Below are 18,199 nucleotides of genomic sequence, written 5' to 3' on the forward strand. Positions count from 1 at the left end.
AATCTAGACCCATAGACCACGCTATGTACCCGGATAATCCTAACTCTGTTCAGCGACCCTAACTCAGTGTCAACATGTCTGACAGAAAGACGATGTATGTAGTTAATTTCCTCGTCTTTTTTCATATTTTTATGTTAGTATGCAATGTTAGCGTAAAAATTTTGATAGCCATAATATCCTGTATTGATAACATGTTTTGTGTACTAAATATTTCAATCGAAATGTCACATTATGTGGCTGGAATTCATTAAAATATACTCAAAGAAGTCTTCAAAATGAACATGTTTTATGTTTGTAACTGTTTTAAAGTACCAGAAATTGCAATAAGACCTTACTTATCAACTGTATTAGTTCAGTAAACATCTCTTTGACAATGTTTAACAGTATCAAAGTTTGAAATTCATTTTTATAGCTTAAAAACTGTATTGATTATGAGGTGGGTTTAAATTTGCGGATAATTCCTAACTGGTATAGGAAACAGTGCTGGATAAATACAAACTTAGAGTGGATAAACACCTAACCAAACGAAAACATAGCTGTTCGTCTGTGCTTTATGTACGGACTATAGATGCTCGAAGTTCGTTGACCCACCCACCCCTGCAGGGATGTGGGATTCCTATGTCCAACTCGTGATTTTTTGCCGGCAGACAAGTGCATTTTTCATTCTGTGTGTCCGCGGACAAGCAGACTTATTCAGGTATAAAATGAGAAAACAAAAATATCATTTAGATTGTGTGTTGCTTCAAGTGTATGGAGGTGATAAAGATAATTTAATGTATGAAATCCGTGATGTACTTGCTGAAAGCCTCTCGATTGCTGCAGTTTTAGAAAAAAACATTCATCTGTGTCTTTAAGCATCACTTTCCATGATCTGATTGGTTCTTTGGCTAGGTCTCGCACACACTGTAACTCGGTGACCATGATAAATATCGGAAACGTAAACAACTTAAAAAAGTATTATGACAAGTTTGTAAGTAGAATTCCAACTGCTGAGACAATAAGTCACTGTCAAAGGAAATATGAGAGCCAGTAGTCAGCCAAATGAAAATCAAAAGCACACAGAGATCGCAAGTATGACTAAAAACAAGTCGGAACGTTTCAAGAGTCTTTCTCTGAATTCATCTGGCTTTGCACCATTGCGTGGGCAGTGTTTCGGGCATGACATCAAAAGATCCCGAACCCTGCTTACGCGATTTCAGACTTTTATAAATGTTAAAAGGCAAATATTTTAACAGCTTATTTTTCACCACAGTTACTGTGATATGATTTTCTTTTCATTGTCCTAAATAAAGAACTCTCCAGTCTATTTGCAGTTTCATGAAGGTTTAAAGGTTTAATATTACAAATCAGAGCAAGTGAAATTTGACTATGGACAAGTGGATTTTACAGTGTCCGTGGACAAGTGAAAAATGTAAGGATATCCACACCCCTGCCCTGTCAGTCCATGCATCACTCCCCCCCTCCCACCCGACACACACACACTCTTTTCTTCCCTACTTACCGTCTGGAAAATATCATATTTAATAATTAATCATAAATCTAAAATCCCATTTAAACAATATCACAAATATTCCATTAGCACCTCTATAAAATCTCTTACACTATACGATATACAAGATTTGAAACAAACACAATTCTTCTGAAACAGTGTGTGAGAGAGAGAGAGAGATGGAGGGAGAGAGGGTTGGGGGTTACAGAACTTCGAACATCTGTGGTATTAAATAATTTCTTATATAATTATATAATAATTTTGACTTTTATACTGAATTGTTTTCGAGGGTTTATCCAGATTTTTAGCAAACATTACTATTTGCATAATATTAAAATTATGAAAAAATATTTGACTGCAGTGGGCATACATATAACATCTTGTAAAATTAATGACAAAGTTTAAAGACAATACCGCTTATAAAGTAATGTTTACAATGATCAGACCATGTACATGTCAACTCATTCATTTCTATAGAATTCTAGTCAGTTAGGTGTTTTTTCCTTCCCGCAATTTCGTGTAAGTTAGGTTTTTATCCATTCATCATGTAAACGAAGTTAGGTTTTTATCCCTTTTCTCGCTGTCAGTACATTTGAACATGTATTGTGTCAACATGTAGTGGGTTAACAAATAGTGTAAACGGGCCTATAAAGCAGTATATTTTTGCTTTCAAACAACAAAATAGTAGAGGCATCAAAAGCATATAAGTATTTTTAAAGATTTTTTGTAAAATTTTTCATTGAAAATTTTGCCTTGTTCGTCTGTATTCCACCTGAAAACACAAGGGTTGATATATTTAACATGATACATTTTGAAATAAATATACACTTGACCAATGGAGACAGATATAACAACCGAAACATTCCTTTATACATCGTAATTACACAGAAAACAAAGTTGTATCGGCTTACATCCGCCATGCTGGCACTGAGATAGGGTCGCTGAACAGAGTTAAGATTATCCGGGTACATAGTGTGTAGACACGCATACGTTAACTTATAAACTTTTCATTCATCTTACTGAACGGCTACTGCTGAAGGCCCGCCCGCTTAGATCAGTAGGTAGAGCGTTGGTCTACCTATCAAGGGGTCGTGAGTTCAATCCTCGGACGGGGCGTATGATCTCCGTGACTATTTGATAAACGACATTGTGTCTGAAATCATTAGTTCCCCACCTCTGCTTCGTGATGGGGAAGTTGGCAGTTACTTGCGGAGAACAGATTTGTAAAGGTACAGAATCCGGGAACACTGGTTAGGTTAACTGCCCGCCGTTACATGACTGAAATACTGTTGAAAAACGGCGTTAAACCCAAAACAAACAAACAAATCTACTGCTGAAAGGCGTCTTCCATTTGTGCAAATGTTTTAAGAACGTGCATGAAGATTTTGTCCATTAAATGCACTTTGATTACCTTAGGTCCCCGTGACATGAAAACAAAAGTTTGTCATGTTAAAGCATCGAAATATTTCGGCCGTTTTCTATTTGCACCCTAAAATCATCACCCATAGTCACAGAGCTTAGGGTTTACTAAATTAGTCTTTATCCATATCTTGTACCATTTTTGGTATTATTTTCTTGATGATACTTTTACTTTCATCAGCAGTTCTCGCTATAAAACAACTTGAATATGTAAAAAGGGAGGAAATTTAAAAACAAATATTTGAAAATGCTCCAGTAAAATGTCTCAGTACTGTTATGATAAAGTACAATGTTTTCCGATCATAACAGCTATTTATTGATGTGGAAACTATGAAATATATATAAATCACGCATCCTCTGAATTAATTTTTTTTTCAATTTCAAAGTGGCGCGCGCCGTTTAAATTTTTTTCAAAGTGTACTATAATCACATGAAAGAAAATACAAAAGAACTGGGTAACACTGAATATGATATCGTTTTCTGTTTGAATAGTTTGAATACAGGTTGTTTTTGTAAAATAAAATGAGCAGCAATATCAAATAACATTATAAATTTATTTTTAAGAAGAAATTATTTAAAACTAGAATAATAGTTATGGAAGTGATAATTGTGTGTTTGCTGCCATGGTAACTTACGCCACAACGTTCCTTCGACTTGTCTTAAAAGCTAGTTATTAATTTGCTCAATTGTTTCAATATGGTAAAAGTTATTGCAGATATTTTGAAATGATTATGGTCATAATGTGAAAGCTATCTAAGCCGATATTTACAATGAAATGAAGCTATCATAAATCGTCATCCATTGTTTTATTGGTAAACATAGCGGGACAAAACTAAATCATTGTGTTCATCCATAACCTGGCTGGAACATTGGTACATGGTTGGGTTCGTACACATTTAACTGGTTTCAATGCAGCTCCTTTGCGTAACTGTCATCGTGTGATAAAATGTGTCTATTTCTGTGCACACTGTGTCCTCAAAGGGTTCTTTGATCGTGAATATTCCGTTTAGATCTTTGTCCTTGGTTCTTTAATCAGTAGTATTTAAATGACTTATGTATGCAGCAACAATTTATTTATTATGTACTACAATTATTTCATTTTACAATTCTGTAGTTATACGATCCACAATGTTTGAGAGTGTGTGTGTTCGGGTTTAACGTCTTTTTCAACAATTTTTCAGTTGTCTTCTTGCAGCAGTGAGCACAATGCCCAACTTTATAGTGCTGCCTCACTGGAATATCACGCCGTAGACACGTGGCATGATACCCCACCCAGTCACATTATACTGACACTGGGCTGACCAGTCCTAGCACTATCCTCTTAATGCTGAGCGCCAAGCGAGGAAGTTACTAGCACTATTTTATTGTGGTTGCTGTGGTGTTGTTGTTATTTTACGGAAATTTTGAAGCATTGTGCTCACTGCTCATATGACTGAAAAATTGTTGAGAAAGACGTTAAACCCGAACACACACACACACACACACACACACACATACACACTTTGAAGATAGAAATTTTCTACATATTTAGATAACTGTATAAAATATTATCATATAAGATAATTTTAAGGAAATAGCATTCTATTTTCTCTTGTTCTAGATATGTTTAACCGCTGTAAGGTAGATATTGCACTGCTGGATGGTGATGACTGATTCTTTTAGGCTAATATTTCTCCATTCTAAATTCCAATTTTCGATATATAAACGTAATATTGTCTAAAAAGACAAATGAAAAAATGTTAGAATCACTAAAAACAAAGAAAAATATCAAACAGGGAATGCCACGCACCAAAAGCGCAGCCTCCTCAAAACGAACCCCCCAGCACGCAAACGCGTGCACCACACACACACACACACACACACACACACTCAAAGCTTACACATCAGGACAAAACGAACAACACACACACACACACACACACACACACACACACACACACACTCAAAGCCAACACATAAGGACAAGACGAACAATAAGCATACACACACGCGCGCACACAAAGTCAACACACAAGGACAAAACGAACAAACAAAGGAACACAGTGGGGCACCGCCTTGGAACGGTCAGTGGCAAAAACACTAATACTTGACTGACATGTCACATTCTTAATTAGTGGTACACTCCTTTTTCAGAAAATATTTTATTCTCATTGCCATGACAGGTACACAGTATATTGTGTAACTCTGTTCAATTTCAAGTCATATATATATATTGACTAAAGCAAACTACTGAAGTTACTGTTATGTCCAAAGTCTGAAAGCGTTTTCTATCAGACGAGAAATAAAATTTCTCCGATGTATTTGGCGTAAACGAACAAACAGTTTCACCTGCTGCATTCCTGGCAATACTTTATCAATTTTTTCCCGTATTTCTGTTTTATTTCTTGTGTATTCTTCAATTAAATAGATGTTTGTGGACTGTAGAATAATTTCAGCTTCGTCTGGGATCTGAGAATATCTATGCATATCTAAACCGCGAGCACCTTCAATTATTATAAATGTTTCGCCACCGGTGTAGAAATCTGCGACCTGGGGGTCCCTGGAAGTGCTTGTTATTCTCCGAAAACTAAATTCGGTCCGAGACAGGTCAGGATTGTGCGAACAGCCGCGATAAACCGCTTGGTATGTTTTTATCCCCAGAAGCTCAGTTGCTTTATTCACAAGATTTCCAACCTGTATCCATAGCCTAGAGTTTGCGTCTCTCTGATAATTGTTTTGTATCTCTTTATTTAATTTCTCATTGAAAAGTCCACCTTGTTTTGTTTTAAACAGATAACAATTCGGGTTAGAATACATATTAATTAGAATAACCGCAAACAATGCATCTCTGCTCTGTAAACTATCTCTCAAAGTCTCTGCCTTTTGAAGGCCGACCCTATAGCAGTCTGGAATACCATCATAGTGTCCTAGTTCACGAAGTGTTGACTCTGCCCTGTTTGCGAATCCTGCTGAATATAAATTACAGTTAAATATTAGATAAAAATCATAAAACAATAATTCCTATGGACAGGTACCAATGCTTACTTCCCTGCAAATGCAATAAAATCACAAGCACTCAAAACTTAAACACTCGTGTTTGTTTTTAATGAAAGTAAATAAACTATTCCTTTTCCCATTTGATGCCACCGTTACAGTTTTGCCAAATACATAGATATAAACACTGTAATTACATAAACAGTTTAGGATGAACATGAATGATTGAACAAAACGTGTATATTAGCGGGATTTATCGGTTTAATTACAAAACGAAGTATCCGTGAGACAAAATGTTTGTTTTGTTTCTTTGCAGCCGTTAAAAGGAACTTTGCAAAGGCGAGGACAGCGTTTTTAACCTCTTGCTTTGAATTTATATCAACATAGTTGCCTATTAGAAATGATTACGACTATAAATAACTGAATCTTTTTTTCTAAAATAAACATACCTTTTCTCAAAAATATTTATGTCTGAAAATTGGAAAGATTGCAAAAGATCAATAAAGACATGTACAAATGTATATATATATGTTCTATTAAGTTTGGAACTTAATCGACGCATGTGAAAATAAAATGTCTTTTATAACATATATTTGTACCTTTAACGAGAAACGAAGTTAAAGCCACAGTCAAGGATATCAAATAGATGTTCCTCATCATGCTTGTCTTTAAATAAAATAACAATATTTTACATTTGTAAATGAAAGTAAAATATACACCAAATATAATACACGTAATCCTGCTGTGCGATATGATATCTTTGTAACCGAAACGTTTGAGTCATGCCATGTCAGATATCATTTTATCTTTTAACAATAGCTCTACATTTGAATGCGCTATGAGGCGTTCAGGGTAAGTTATTATAAATAATATTGTTTCATTACTTACGTTATTTATACCGCATATTCAACAAATAAATCAAAACTACGCAAAAAATGATTTTAGATACATGTTTACTTTTTCACCACAACATAAACGCTCATAGCATTCGCTCAACTTAATAAAATACAACAATATAACTTAATGCATTTGATGAATGTCAAAAGAAGTGACAGGGTGTTTAAAGAAAAAAACCCCCACAAAATGTACTTACATAAAGAAGAACGACTGTGACCTCATTTACTTTAAATAAAAATGTTTCGGTACTGGTTTCGGATAATCAACTTCCTGGTAGATTTGGGTTTGACATAGCGGGCCATTTGTATAGTTCTTAAATCGTTCTTGTTTCAGTAAAATGATCACTTTGAAAATCATTTTGATTGTTATATCCAAATATAATTGCAATTTCGTCTGAATGATTTTTTTTAAATGTGAACTTAACTTAATTTTAGCATTACCTACTTATTATCTTCACATAGTTTTATATAACCTGTTATTTTGTAAGATATTTCTGTTAAGCTCGCTTACGCAAGATGTAGGGATTATTTTTTTTTCTTTTTATTTTAAAACAGTTGACAAAAATCTAGTAGTTATACTTATCATTACCGGGTGCGAGAACAGAAAAAGTAAATTTCTCATTTAACGTCAAGTTGTAGTTATCCTCATAAGTATAGGTATTTTTTTCCTCCTTTTTTCTTGTACACTGGACTGGCGTTTCCGGTGATTTAACCCATGCCGGCAAAACCCATCTGGCACCCCCATGCCAGACTCTCGTGCTGTTAATGACAACCAGCGATCCATACACTGATATATTGTTTATATGAAAAAATCAGGTTCCTTGATGGTTTCTCTCCGTTCCTTATAGTAGGCCTATATTTTCCGATTCAAAATACGTTATTTTATGGTAAGAACATACCGTTACGCTACAAACGATAAAAATAAAGTGGAACTTTGTTATTGTGCGTCACTGAAACGTCCTGGCGTCACTTCTGATTACGGACGTAAATTTCCCGCGCTTTGTATACATACTCCACTGTAAGAAAGAGTCCCAAAAAGAAAGCTTTATTTATTTATACGGTATGCAAGTAAAATTATCTGTCAGAATAAAAAGTTTATATGTATATGATATGCAAGAAAAAATATTACAAAAGGGATAGAAATATCCGTCCATCGACCACCTGCGCATGGGCGGTAACTCGGCTAGCCTCGTTACCGCCCAACGCGACGGATATTTCTATCCGATTTGTAAACAAATGAACAATATTATTACTCTATATAAATGACGTCATCAGACCAAGTGGAGGGACTTTTTTAAAAACCGATACGTTTGTAGCGGATGATCTAACAATAGGGAGCCCCACCCTAAGCGATTTCCAAGCTTTAAGCACTGGTATTGGCAATAGGGATAAAATGACCTCAAGGGGAGGGGTGCTGTCATGACTGTTTATTACAATAAGGCTGTTATTATTATTATTGTCATTATTAATATTGTTACAATAACTATTGTTATTATTATTATTATGTACAACGCCATTGAATATATCATTGTATAAAAATAGGCGTTTAATCAAATTGTTCAGTTAACTTGGGAGCTCTTGGAGCGCATTTTTGGAGCGCTTCGAGAGCATTATAGGAGCGCCGGGAGCGCGTTTTGGGAGCGTCAGGAGCGCATTTTGGGAGCGCTTGGAGCGCATTTAGGGAGCGATTGGGGCGCATTTTGTGGGGACCGCCGCCCCCACCGCTGCACGGGTATATCTGCTAAACGTTTGATCGAGGTGGTAGTTTTTATCCTTTCTACATGTAAAGTGAGAGATAGTATCGAACATCTGCGGTTATAGTAAGAAACAACAACAATATAGGATTTATACAACAGCTTTATTCTTTTTTTCTTTTGTTACAGTACGCAGGATTGCATAACAGATATCTGCTGTAAACATGAGTGAGTAGCTACTTTTACAATTACTGACACTGACTTTGGCATTACTCCTTTGTTGCCGATGTCATGTTTTCGACTATGTGACATCTAAAAGAAAATGGATACGGCTTTAAGTGAAGTGTTATGTGTAACGGTTCTTTCAAATTTGAAGCAGAACTACCGTCTTCTTGCTTTATATGCAACTGGAATTTTCCCAAATCCTTTTCCCTCAAGGGTAGGTAGTGCGGACTGTCAAATGTGTAGTCCCATTCGTTTTTCTTGTTTATTTCCACTCGCCTTAGCAGCAGACGTTCTTCGCCTTTCACGATGCTTTCTCCGCAAATGTTCGAATATATGTAAAGTACGTTCATCGTTTAAGTTCTGGACGTAGAATCCTCCGAGGCATGAAACTCATTGAGCGCCACTTTCCAATTACCTTCTAAATACAAGGATATCTTTAATCTTTAACTGTACTTTGAACTGATAAGTCGTGTTATCGATGAAGTAGTTGTTGCTTTCGTCACTTCTAATGTAAATGTATCGATCCATTTTGCTTTCAGGTCAAAAGTTGTCTAAAAATAATAATAAAAATAAATATTAAACACCACTTGACCCTATTAACCTAATCGCGTGCCAGTATCAAAAATATCTCAAAGTCTCACAAACTTTAAACCCTTCATTCCTTTTTTACAATTTATTTAGTATCAGTGTATTCAAAGGTAAATAAAAGTATAAAAGAATTGTTATTAGTCATACCGTATTATCACCGAAGCATGAAAATGAAGGTTCACCTAGAATTTAAACCGCTTTATCTTTTGTGGTAATATCATATTAGTTCTATATCTATAAAACTGATTAACTTTAGTTTGAGTGTTATTGTTTATATTGGGCTAAAATATGTTGTGTCCTATCTCTTGGCTATCCGTCTCTTCATTGATCAACTGTTGATGATATTGTTGTATAAGCCTGTGTGTGTTTGGACACTTCCTTGTCATTTATGTAGAATATAAACGGGGTCATTTTGTGCGTTACAGTCTGTGAATATTTTAAATGCAAAAGCACACACTTATATACACGAGTATATTGCATAAAAATTTGTCCATTTTGTAGGACACAAGATGTATCAGTAGCCATTCAATAAATTACAAATACCGTTAGTATCATTTTTCACAGACTCGGTCAATCCTATAATGAACTATAGAACTAATGTATTAAACCCTATACTATTATTCAGTATATTGCTATCTAATGCTTTCATTTTGAATAGATTTACAAAATAATAGCTTTAGAAATAATGGATTAATAAATGGATATTTGAATTTATATCAAGATGATATAAAACAATTGTTTAAAAATGAATAGAAATTAAATCTGATTGCTGCGTGAATCATTGGAAATCGCTTAGGGTGTGTCTCCATATTGTTAGGTAATCGTCCGCTACAAACGTATCGATTTTTAAAAAAAGTCCCTCCACCGGGTCTGATGACGTCATTTATATAGAGAAAGAAGGAAAAAATTTACCTATACGTATGAGGTTAACAAAATTAGTAAATACTATAAAAGCTCTCTATGGCTTAAAAGCAACTTTGACAACACTGACATTATTAAACAATGAATGAGCTAGTTTTACGATCACTACAAGTTTGTTAATTGCTATAAATAACAAATATTCTCAAATCCCACCCCGTAACGTCGACACCTTTACTCATTGTATTATAGCACGTAAATATTTTCCAAAGCATGCTTCTTTAAAACTGGAAGGAGTTATCTAAATCAGGTATTAAATGCAATCTGGCGGGTGGACAAAACTATATGTAACTGGTTATATTGTAAGAAAACATTTAGTTGTTATCATTTTGTCTATCTGCATTAAATCATCAGATACAAATATTTTAATATACAATATAATAAACTTCCTGAAAGTATAGTGAGATCAGATATGTCCCGGCTGAAAGATCCCCGTTGAGCTTCGGAAACCATGATGAATCATTCTGAGATATGTCCAATAACGTGCAGAAAGTATAAAACTAGCACATCTGAATAACGAAGTCATTTTTGCCAGCGTTTTAATAAAGAACGTATCATCTTAATTAGAAAAAAAAGAATAGTAAATTAGCATCACTAAATATAGATTCTAAAAACGAGACTTCTATATTCGGCAATTTCAATATACCTTACAAGAAACAACTGTATGGAAGCCAAATATTTAGAACACGAAATGGAGCCATTGGATAATGGAAATCTGAATGATGTGCAAGTTTCAGTTGAAAATCCAGAAGAGGTAAACATGGCGAAATTATACAAGATACAATGTTCAATTCAAGATGCCGCAAAGAAAACGATGAACACGGTATGAACTTTATCTCTTTAAAGCTTTTATTAATCTGCTGTTTTTCATAAATCAATTCGGCTTAATAAGTTTGCCTGTTTTATAATTTAATATTTTCCGTTGGTCACCCTTTAATTATACATAGTGCTGTCTCAATGTCTAATCAACTGACTATTCCTAATATGATATCGAATTAATTGTGTTATAAACTGTTCAAGTTGTGTATTTCAGAAATGTTGGTTGGCCAAGACCTGTCTGAAATGTGTTGCTTTGGTAGCGGCTGTTTTCACTTTTATTTACCTCACCCAAAGCATCAAGTAAGATCAATGGCATTTATTTCATCAATTTAACCTTTTAATTTGTTTGAGGTTTTAATGTGCAAGTGTCAATATTTGTAATATTTGTAATTTGACACATTGATGGGTTTATTTCTACTAATGAAAATGTAATAATCTTACAGAAGAAGATAATGGGTATTTATACGCCATGAACTAAATATTGAAACCCGATGGCTGAAATGGATTTCCAAACCCTTTGTAAAAAAAGTTAGTGCTGACGTTGTACAAGATAAGTTAAAGTGTATGCAATTAGTTATATCTTTTCTGTCCTGCTATAGCAAAATACAGAATGAAGTACATGAGGACGATGAGAAACAACCAGAACATTCAAACCAGTTAAGCCTACCACAGGCATTGAAAAGTTCCAAGTTTGGCATCTCTTTGATGAACAGCAAAAGTGCTGATCAGTCGGCATATTTTGGGCAGTTCCCACCCGATCAACAAGATATTGGAAATACTGATGGCAATCGTATGTCGGCAGATGATAGAGCATACTTGAAACATTATTTTAATATAGGTACGACTTTCATATATAGAAGTGATAAAGTAACAAATGTCATCCAAATCGAATCACTTGCAAAAAACTGCTATAATTGCTTTGTTAAGGGTAAACTCGCTTTATTTGAACAAAACAGCTTGCTCTATAAATTTATGTGACTCTACTCAGGAATCTACTTTGGACAAATGATTCCGTTAGGAAAATTTTGTATCAAACCCAACGGTAATACGTCCCTGTGTGTGTAACTACATCTAAAACAAAGAGATGGAAATCACGTTTCAGTATAAGTGTTGATGTATTCTAACAACACGACAACACTGTAAAACAAATTTTCTTAAGTGACTCGCTCACTTTCTATAATTTACATTTCCCTTCCTTCATAGTAAACCGTGAAGAATGGTTTACTCACAATTCCACATTTGATTTTAGATAATATTGTTACGAGGGCAACACCTTAAACGTTTCTGAGGTAAATTGTTAAATTGCGAAATAACCTAAGTGCCACAAAAAATAAGGCATTTGCCCTCTAGGCCCTGTAGTAGTGTGCTTACAGACTATATAACCATTTCCTTCTTTTTATTTCACTAATAAAACAAAGCATATTGTCAAAAGTGAGATTACGTAAAATTATCACTTAAGGCCCGTTTGTCATGAGAATGCAAATACACATTCTCATTAGTAGCCATGTCGTTAAAGCGTCGGAGTGGTGATCGGACTGTAAATTGGTATTTTGTGTTCCTGAGTTCGAATTACGGTCATATCAGTTTTAACAATGTTTCGCTCAATGGTTGTTTCATTAAAGCTTAATTGTTTCCAAATTGTATTTTATCTGCATATGGTTGTCTGGTAACTTAATTTAACCAATGCGCATGTTATTGTTAACTGTTTTAATTTTTAAACACTCAGTATCGCTAAAATGTGCTCATTATGACTCAATTTTATAAATATCAATTTTGCAAAGTGTAGCTCATTTCGTATTTCATACCTTCGCATGATTATTCTTAAAGTATGCGTAAGCCGGTATCTCCTGGGCTTTCCCTGCATAATTATTATTCTATGTTTCATTTTGCCGAAATTCTACTACAAACATTGCTATCTGATACTTATTTTCTATTTTCGACTTATTTCTAAATTTGTAACAAACTCCGCGTTATTAAAGATATTCATTTTTTACGAACGAGTAGCTATATTCAAGAATGGATAAACGTAAATTGTTTGCATTTTATAAAGTAAACATTGTGTTTCTTGAAATATGTGAATGAGAAGAACACAAATATGCTTTTACACGCATTAAATGTATGTGGGTAAATTCATACATATATATATATACATTTCCAGGTATGAGAGAAGACGACATGATGCAAGATTGTCATAACTCACATATGAAGCATTCGTTCCCGGATATAGATTATGCCTTCCTTGGGTATGATATTTTTCGAGGATACCCTTTAGCAGATGGACATGATCCCGGATTTACTTACCCAATTTTTGCTGCCGACTATTCACATGGAAAGCAGACAGCTGATTGTCGTTATAGCGTCCCTAAGGGATTTGTTGTTATACCAGACGTGTCCTGTGTAACGACTTTCACGTCTGATGTCATACAGACTACTACGGAGCTTGTGCGCGGTCTTTCAGTCAATGCAGGAGCAAGTGGTGGCGGCTTTGGTGTGGCATTTTCAGCCAGTGCTGGCTATAAACAGGCCTTAACTGATTTATCTTCCAGTGAGTCTGTGTATATCGTTTCTACAGCGCATTGCAACTACTACATTAGTAAGTTTAAGAAGGAAACCCCACCACCTTTCACGCCAATGTTCTTCGATTGGATTCGTAAGTTAAACAGCTCTACAAGCAATGATACTTACTCAGATTTCTTTGACACTTTCGGGACCCATTTTGCTAAAGAAATTACTTTCGGTGCTAGATTCACATACGAACATAAGATGAAAAGTTCTCTATATAAAACGAAACGAGAACAAGGTGTGAACGTTGCTGCTCAAGCGAGTTACAGTGGTATATTTAGCGTCAGTGGTGGATTCAGTCTGACATCTGAACAGCGACAAGAAGCGTCGGAATTTTCAAAGTCAGTTGAAACAAAGACTATTACTGTTGGTGCAGCTCCACCGGCAAATGGGGATGCAATGACATGGGCCTCTACAGTCCAGAATAACCCAGTACCCGCCGAGTATATATTAGAACCAATAGAAATGTTATTCCAAGAGGAGTATATGGGAAACCTTGGGGTAGATTATCAGAAAATGTCTTTTAACATTGAGAAACTGAAGATGAACTATTACAACAGGTTGATTGCTAAAAAGTACAAAATCGACATCGAGAATCAATCCAGTAAGTTATGATTAACGTATTTGGTTTGCAATCAGTTCTGAAAAAATACAAAAATGAGTTAAATATGGCAAGTATTAAAATTTATGTGTTTGAACTATTACGTTCTATGTGATAGTGTTTCTTGTTAAATGACAAATGTAAGCTTATAAAATGACATTTAACGTCTATTCAAAGTAAAACTAAATGATGCTGATTTCTCTTTTTAGCAGTGTGTTTATCAACAGATGCTATGGAATATAATGCATCCAGAGGACCTAATACTTATTTCACGCCTTTGGAAACATTGTTTCATCGAAATCTAGACTGCCGTATGTGGTTTCGTAGCCATTCATGTGGAACATTGCATTATCTATGACTTTCATTTCAGACCGCTGGATAACAAAGACTTTATTAGTGGATACTGGTAGTCAATATGGTACATGGTCTCCGCCACAGTTCTGTCCGCTGGGAACATTTGCAAAAGGCTTTTCTTCAAAGGTATATCACTTTTTGATATTTCAAATGCAGTACATATATGTAATTTGTGAATATTTGAACAATCTCCAAGATGTTCATTTTAAAAAAAATCCTTTACATTCTGAATAGGGATAATAGTTGGTCTATCAGGATGAGTGGTGTTAACATATACGTATGAAAATTAACGTCCATGGTAAGATATTTAATGTAGCTCTAATTTTCTCGAGAACTAATCGAGTTTATTTCCAATTGTTTCAGTTACAAAACTTACATGGACCGACTTCAGATGGTGCGGTAGTGGACGGTGTAAGATTAATGTGTGCTGACAAACTCGGGAAACTGATAAACGGTCATATGCGTACTGTGCAGTCCGGAGAGGGCCATAGGGGAGAATGGACAGCAAACATATTTTGTCCACAGGCAGATGTTACACTCTTTTTACAACAATTTGCTCTGAAGGTTCAACAGGTAAATTTCTAATATATTATTACTACAATGGAACCGACACTAGAAGAATAAACAAACATATATGAAATGGGAGTAAAACATTTAAAAATATTTTGAAATTACATAGAACTTAGCAATAAGGACACTTTCCTGTTTATTTTACAATATTTATCATTCCGTCTAGTTATCATACAATTTGTATAATAAATAGGATAAATGTATTTGATAAACTATGTCAAAAACATTCGGTTTTCTATATGATATAAAAATATAAGACATACGGCTATATCTTACGGTTGTAATAAACTCTATAAGAAGACCCTTAAGAAATGTAGAATACAACCAAGCAAAATAATAACGGGTTTGAATGAGTCTGTTGATAGGAGGCTATAAAATGTGCAACACCCCTCACGCCTATAGCACAGGCTTAAACGAACTTTTAGAATACAAATTCATTGAATGGACTCCATGATCCCAAAGAACCAAACATATAGCAATGCAGAGACCAAGCACTCGTACAGTGATACTTTTAAACTTACATTTTAAGTTTTACCTGTGGTAAAAGACTCAGTTTGCTATTATGTTTCTTGAATGTGTTCTATTCTTCCCAAAGATCTTTACACAGATTTTGTTATCTTTTGTATGCATACATATATATACATCATTTTCAGAAAGAATACACGAGAGACTTATCTGTAAATGGCATTCATTTTTCTTGCCGTGACATGCACTGGACCAGACATTCTATAACAGGAAGTCCTTTAGCCGGACAAACCGGCACTTGGAGTGAGAGGTGTCCGCTGGAGTCTGCAATATGTGGAATGCAAACCCGTATTGTGGGAGATCATATTAGGGGAGGTAATACGACACTTAATGATATCAGGTTCTACTGCTGTGGAGACGACTCTGCATATTTGGACAGAAGTGTGATATTTTAGGCCAAGAAGTCAATAATGAACAGAACTGTGATATATTAGATTAAGTATTTGTTTAAGGCAGTAAAAGTAAAGAGTTCAAGTTTACGGTTCATGTAAACCCAGCTTATCTCAAAGGGAATGTTGCATCCGAACGTTCACTCATGTAACACGCATATAGATTAACTGATATGACAGTATAATTTATAGTATATGACATCGGTTGTTAAATGTTGAATTATCATAACTGCAGATGAAAAAGCATCGGCATTCTGTCATTATAAACTGACTTCAGTAATTCATTTATATTATTTTGCAATACACTATCTTTATTTGTATATATGTTTTTGAATTCGTAATTCAATGTTATGTTTTTCATGCTGCTTTGTTTTGGATAACCGTCGTATGATAGCCCCGCCATTAAAACCTGTGGCGCATATTGTGTAACACATGTCAGTTGCGTCTGTCCGTGCCTATAAGAAGCTCGCTCGGGGGCGCGCGTGTGTGTGTATGTGTTGGTATATCCAACCGATAACTTTGCTTTTCATTGTCAAACTTTTCACACATAACCATCATAACAAGGCAAAATGAAAATCTTGAGTATTCAAATTGAAATTTCCATTATAATTTAGTGCAACACCTAAATAATTAAAATCATTGACTACCTCTATAACATCTTCTCCGTATGTCCATTTTTCATTAGCTTTTAGACCACCTCTCTTACGAGAAACAACTACTTTAGTTTTGGCCACATTTATTCCAAGCCCCATTTATTACAATATTCGAGTAGTTTATCCAATAGACATTGAAGATCAAAAGGATTTTCACCAATAAGAACCATATCGTCGGCGGACAAAAGTAAAATCATACATACATCTTCAAAACTTATACCAGAATTATTCGTACTTTGTGAAAAATTGTCGTTTATTGATTTATTAGTTTAGTCAAAGAAGTATAAAATACATTTTTGTAGTTCTTTGGTTTATTGTGCCTCCTGAAAATTATTATGTACTCTCTCTGCTCCATATCATATAATGCTTTCACTTGCTGTAGGCATTATATTTATGCAATAAATCGAAATTGAATTGAACTTAATGTATGCACAGCTAATCTCAAGAAGGTATAGCACACGCTAAAAGATATGAAAAAACCTGTAATCCCTTGTTCATTTAGTAAAGATATTCGTGATAATTATCATGAATAACCTTTACACTACTTTAGTGTCACATTATCCTAAATCTTTCCTGAAATACTTTTTGCTATGATGAGCTTGTTTTGTTTTTCTGTTCATTTTTCATTAGTGTGTGACAATATGTTTTTCAAATGTTCATTACTTAGCAAAATAATTTTTGATAAGTTAAATATGATTAAATGCAATCAATTGATTTATTACTTAAATTTTCACTCCGCAATAAATTGATTAATTACTTAACTTTTCACTTCATTGAATGTAATAAAAAAAAACGCATTTCACATCTATTTATGATAACTGAAAATGAAATTGTCAAGTTTGTAAGTACTTTTAAACATTATAACTTTTTCCTGCTTTCTATTTTTTAAGATAATAGTAGTTTCATCTACATGTATGTTATGCTCGCCTATTACTAAATAACGTAGTGTCTTCTTTTTTCCGTTCCGTATATTACATTATTGAAAAACAGAATTAAACCAAGTTGATGACTATATTTGCTGTTGTTGTTTTACCAGTACTTAAAATTGGTGTAAAATAACTACGTTTTTACCGTAGATCTCTAATCTATAATCCTTGTTTTTTGTGATCGGCACCTCCCGTGATACGATAAGCGGAGATAGCCGAACCATAACGATCTGCAACACTCGCTAAAAAATATCCGATACTGATCGATATTTAGCTAGACGGTCGAAGGGAGACAACAAGGTATAGCGTTGATCTCAATAAACAAGGAAAGATAATAGAATCGATTTTTTGCACAATTCTTCAGTATGTAAATTGATAAAGAGCATGTTTATACAGACGCTTTGCCTCTCTACAGTCATAGTCAAACCATTTAGACGATTTATCTTCTATCTTCTTGTGACTTCAAAGTTGGCAATTTTACTGCCATATTTTAAAAAATAAGGGGTCTGCCACCTCACTAACTACGTCTGTGAATGACCTCACCACTTCATTTACACTATTTGCATTGTTCATATCATATTGTAATAATATGCCATTT

The 18,199-nt window shown here is 34.5% G+C and overlaps 2 protein-coding genes across 3 annotated transcripts; one reads left to right on the forward strand and one right to left on the reverse strand.

The window, feature by feature from the left end:
- Positions 1-3,417: 3,417 nt before the first annotated feature.
- LOC123545407 (uncharacterized) lies at positions 3,418-6,949 on the reverse strand. Of its 2 annotated transcripts, none has more exons than XM_045331733.2 (2): positions 6,481-6,949; positions 3,418-5,853 (listed from the first exon to the last, which is right to left on the reverse strand). In XM_045331733.2, the coding sequence occupies exons 1-2, from the start codon at positions 6,539-6,541 to the stop codon at positions 5,150-5,152; spliced, it is 765 nt and encodes a 254-aa protein (XP_045187668.2). In that variant the 5' UTR covers positions 6,542-6,949; the 3' UTR covers positions 3,418-5,149. The 2 variants fall into 2 exon arrangements, with proteins under 2 accessions (XP_045187668.2, XP_045187666.2); XM_045331731.2 differs by having other exon boundaries at positions 3,419-5,856.
- Positions 6,950-9,960: 3,011 nt separating this feature from the next.
- On the forward strand, positions 9,961-17,683 carry LOC123531028 (uncharacterized). Its single transcript, XM_045311810.2, has 7 exons — positions 9,961-11,025; positions 11,236-11,321; positions 11,621-11,859; positions 13,180-14,187; positions 14,555-14,664; positions 14,902-15,111; positions 15,762-17,683. The coding sequence occupies exons 1-7, from the start codon at positions 10,867-10,869 to the stop codon at positions 16,026-16,028; spliced, it is 2,079 nt and encodes a 692-aa protein (XP_045167745.2). The 5' UTR covers positions 9,961-10,866; the 3' UTR covers positions 16,029-17,683.
- Positions 17,684-18,199: the final 516 nt, after the last annotated feature.

The sequence above is a fragment of the Mercenaria mercenaria genome, chromosome 1 (genome assembly GCF_021730395.1).
Source record: "Mercenaria mercenaria strain notata chromosome 1, MADL_Memer_1, whole genome shotgun sequence".
Taxonomy (NCBI): Eukaryota; Metazoa; Mollusca; class Bivalvia; order Venerida; family Veneridae; genus Mercenaria; species Mercenaria mercenaria.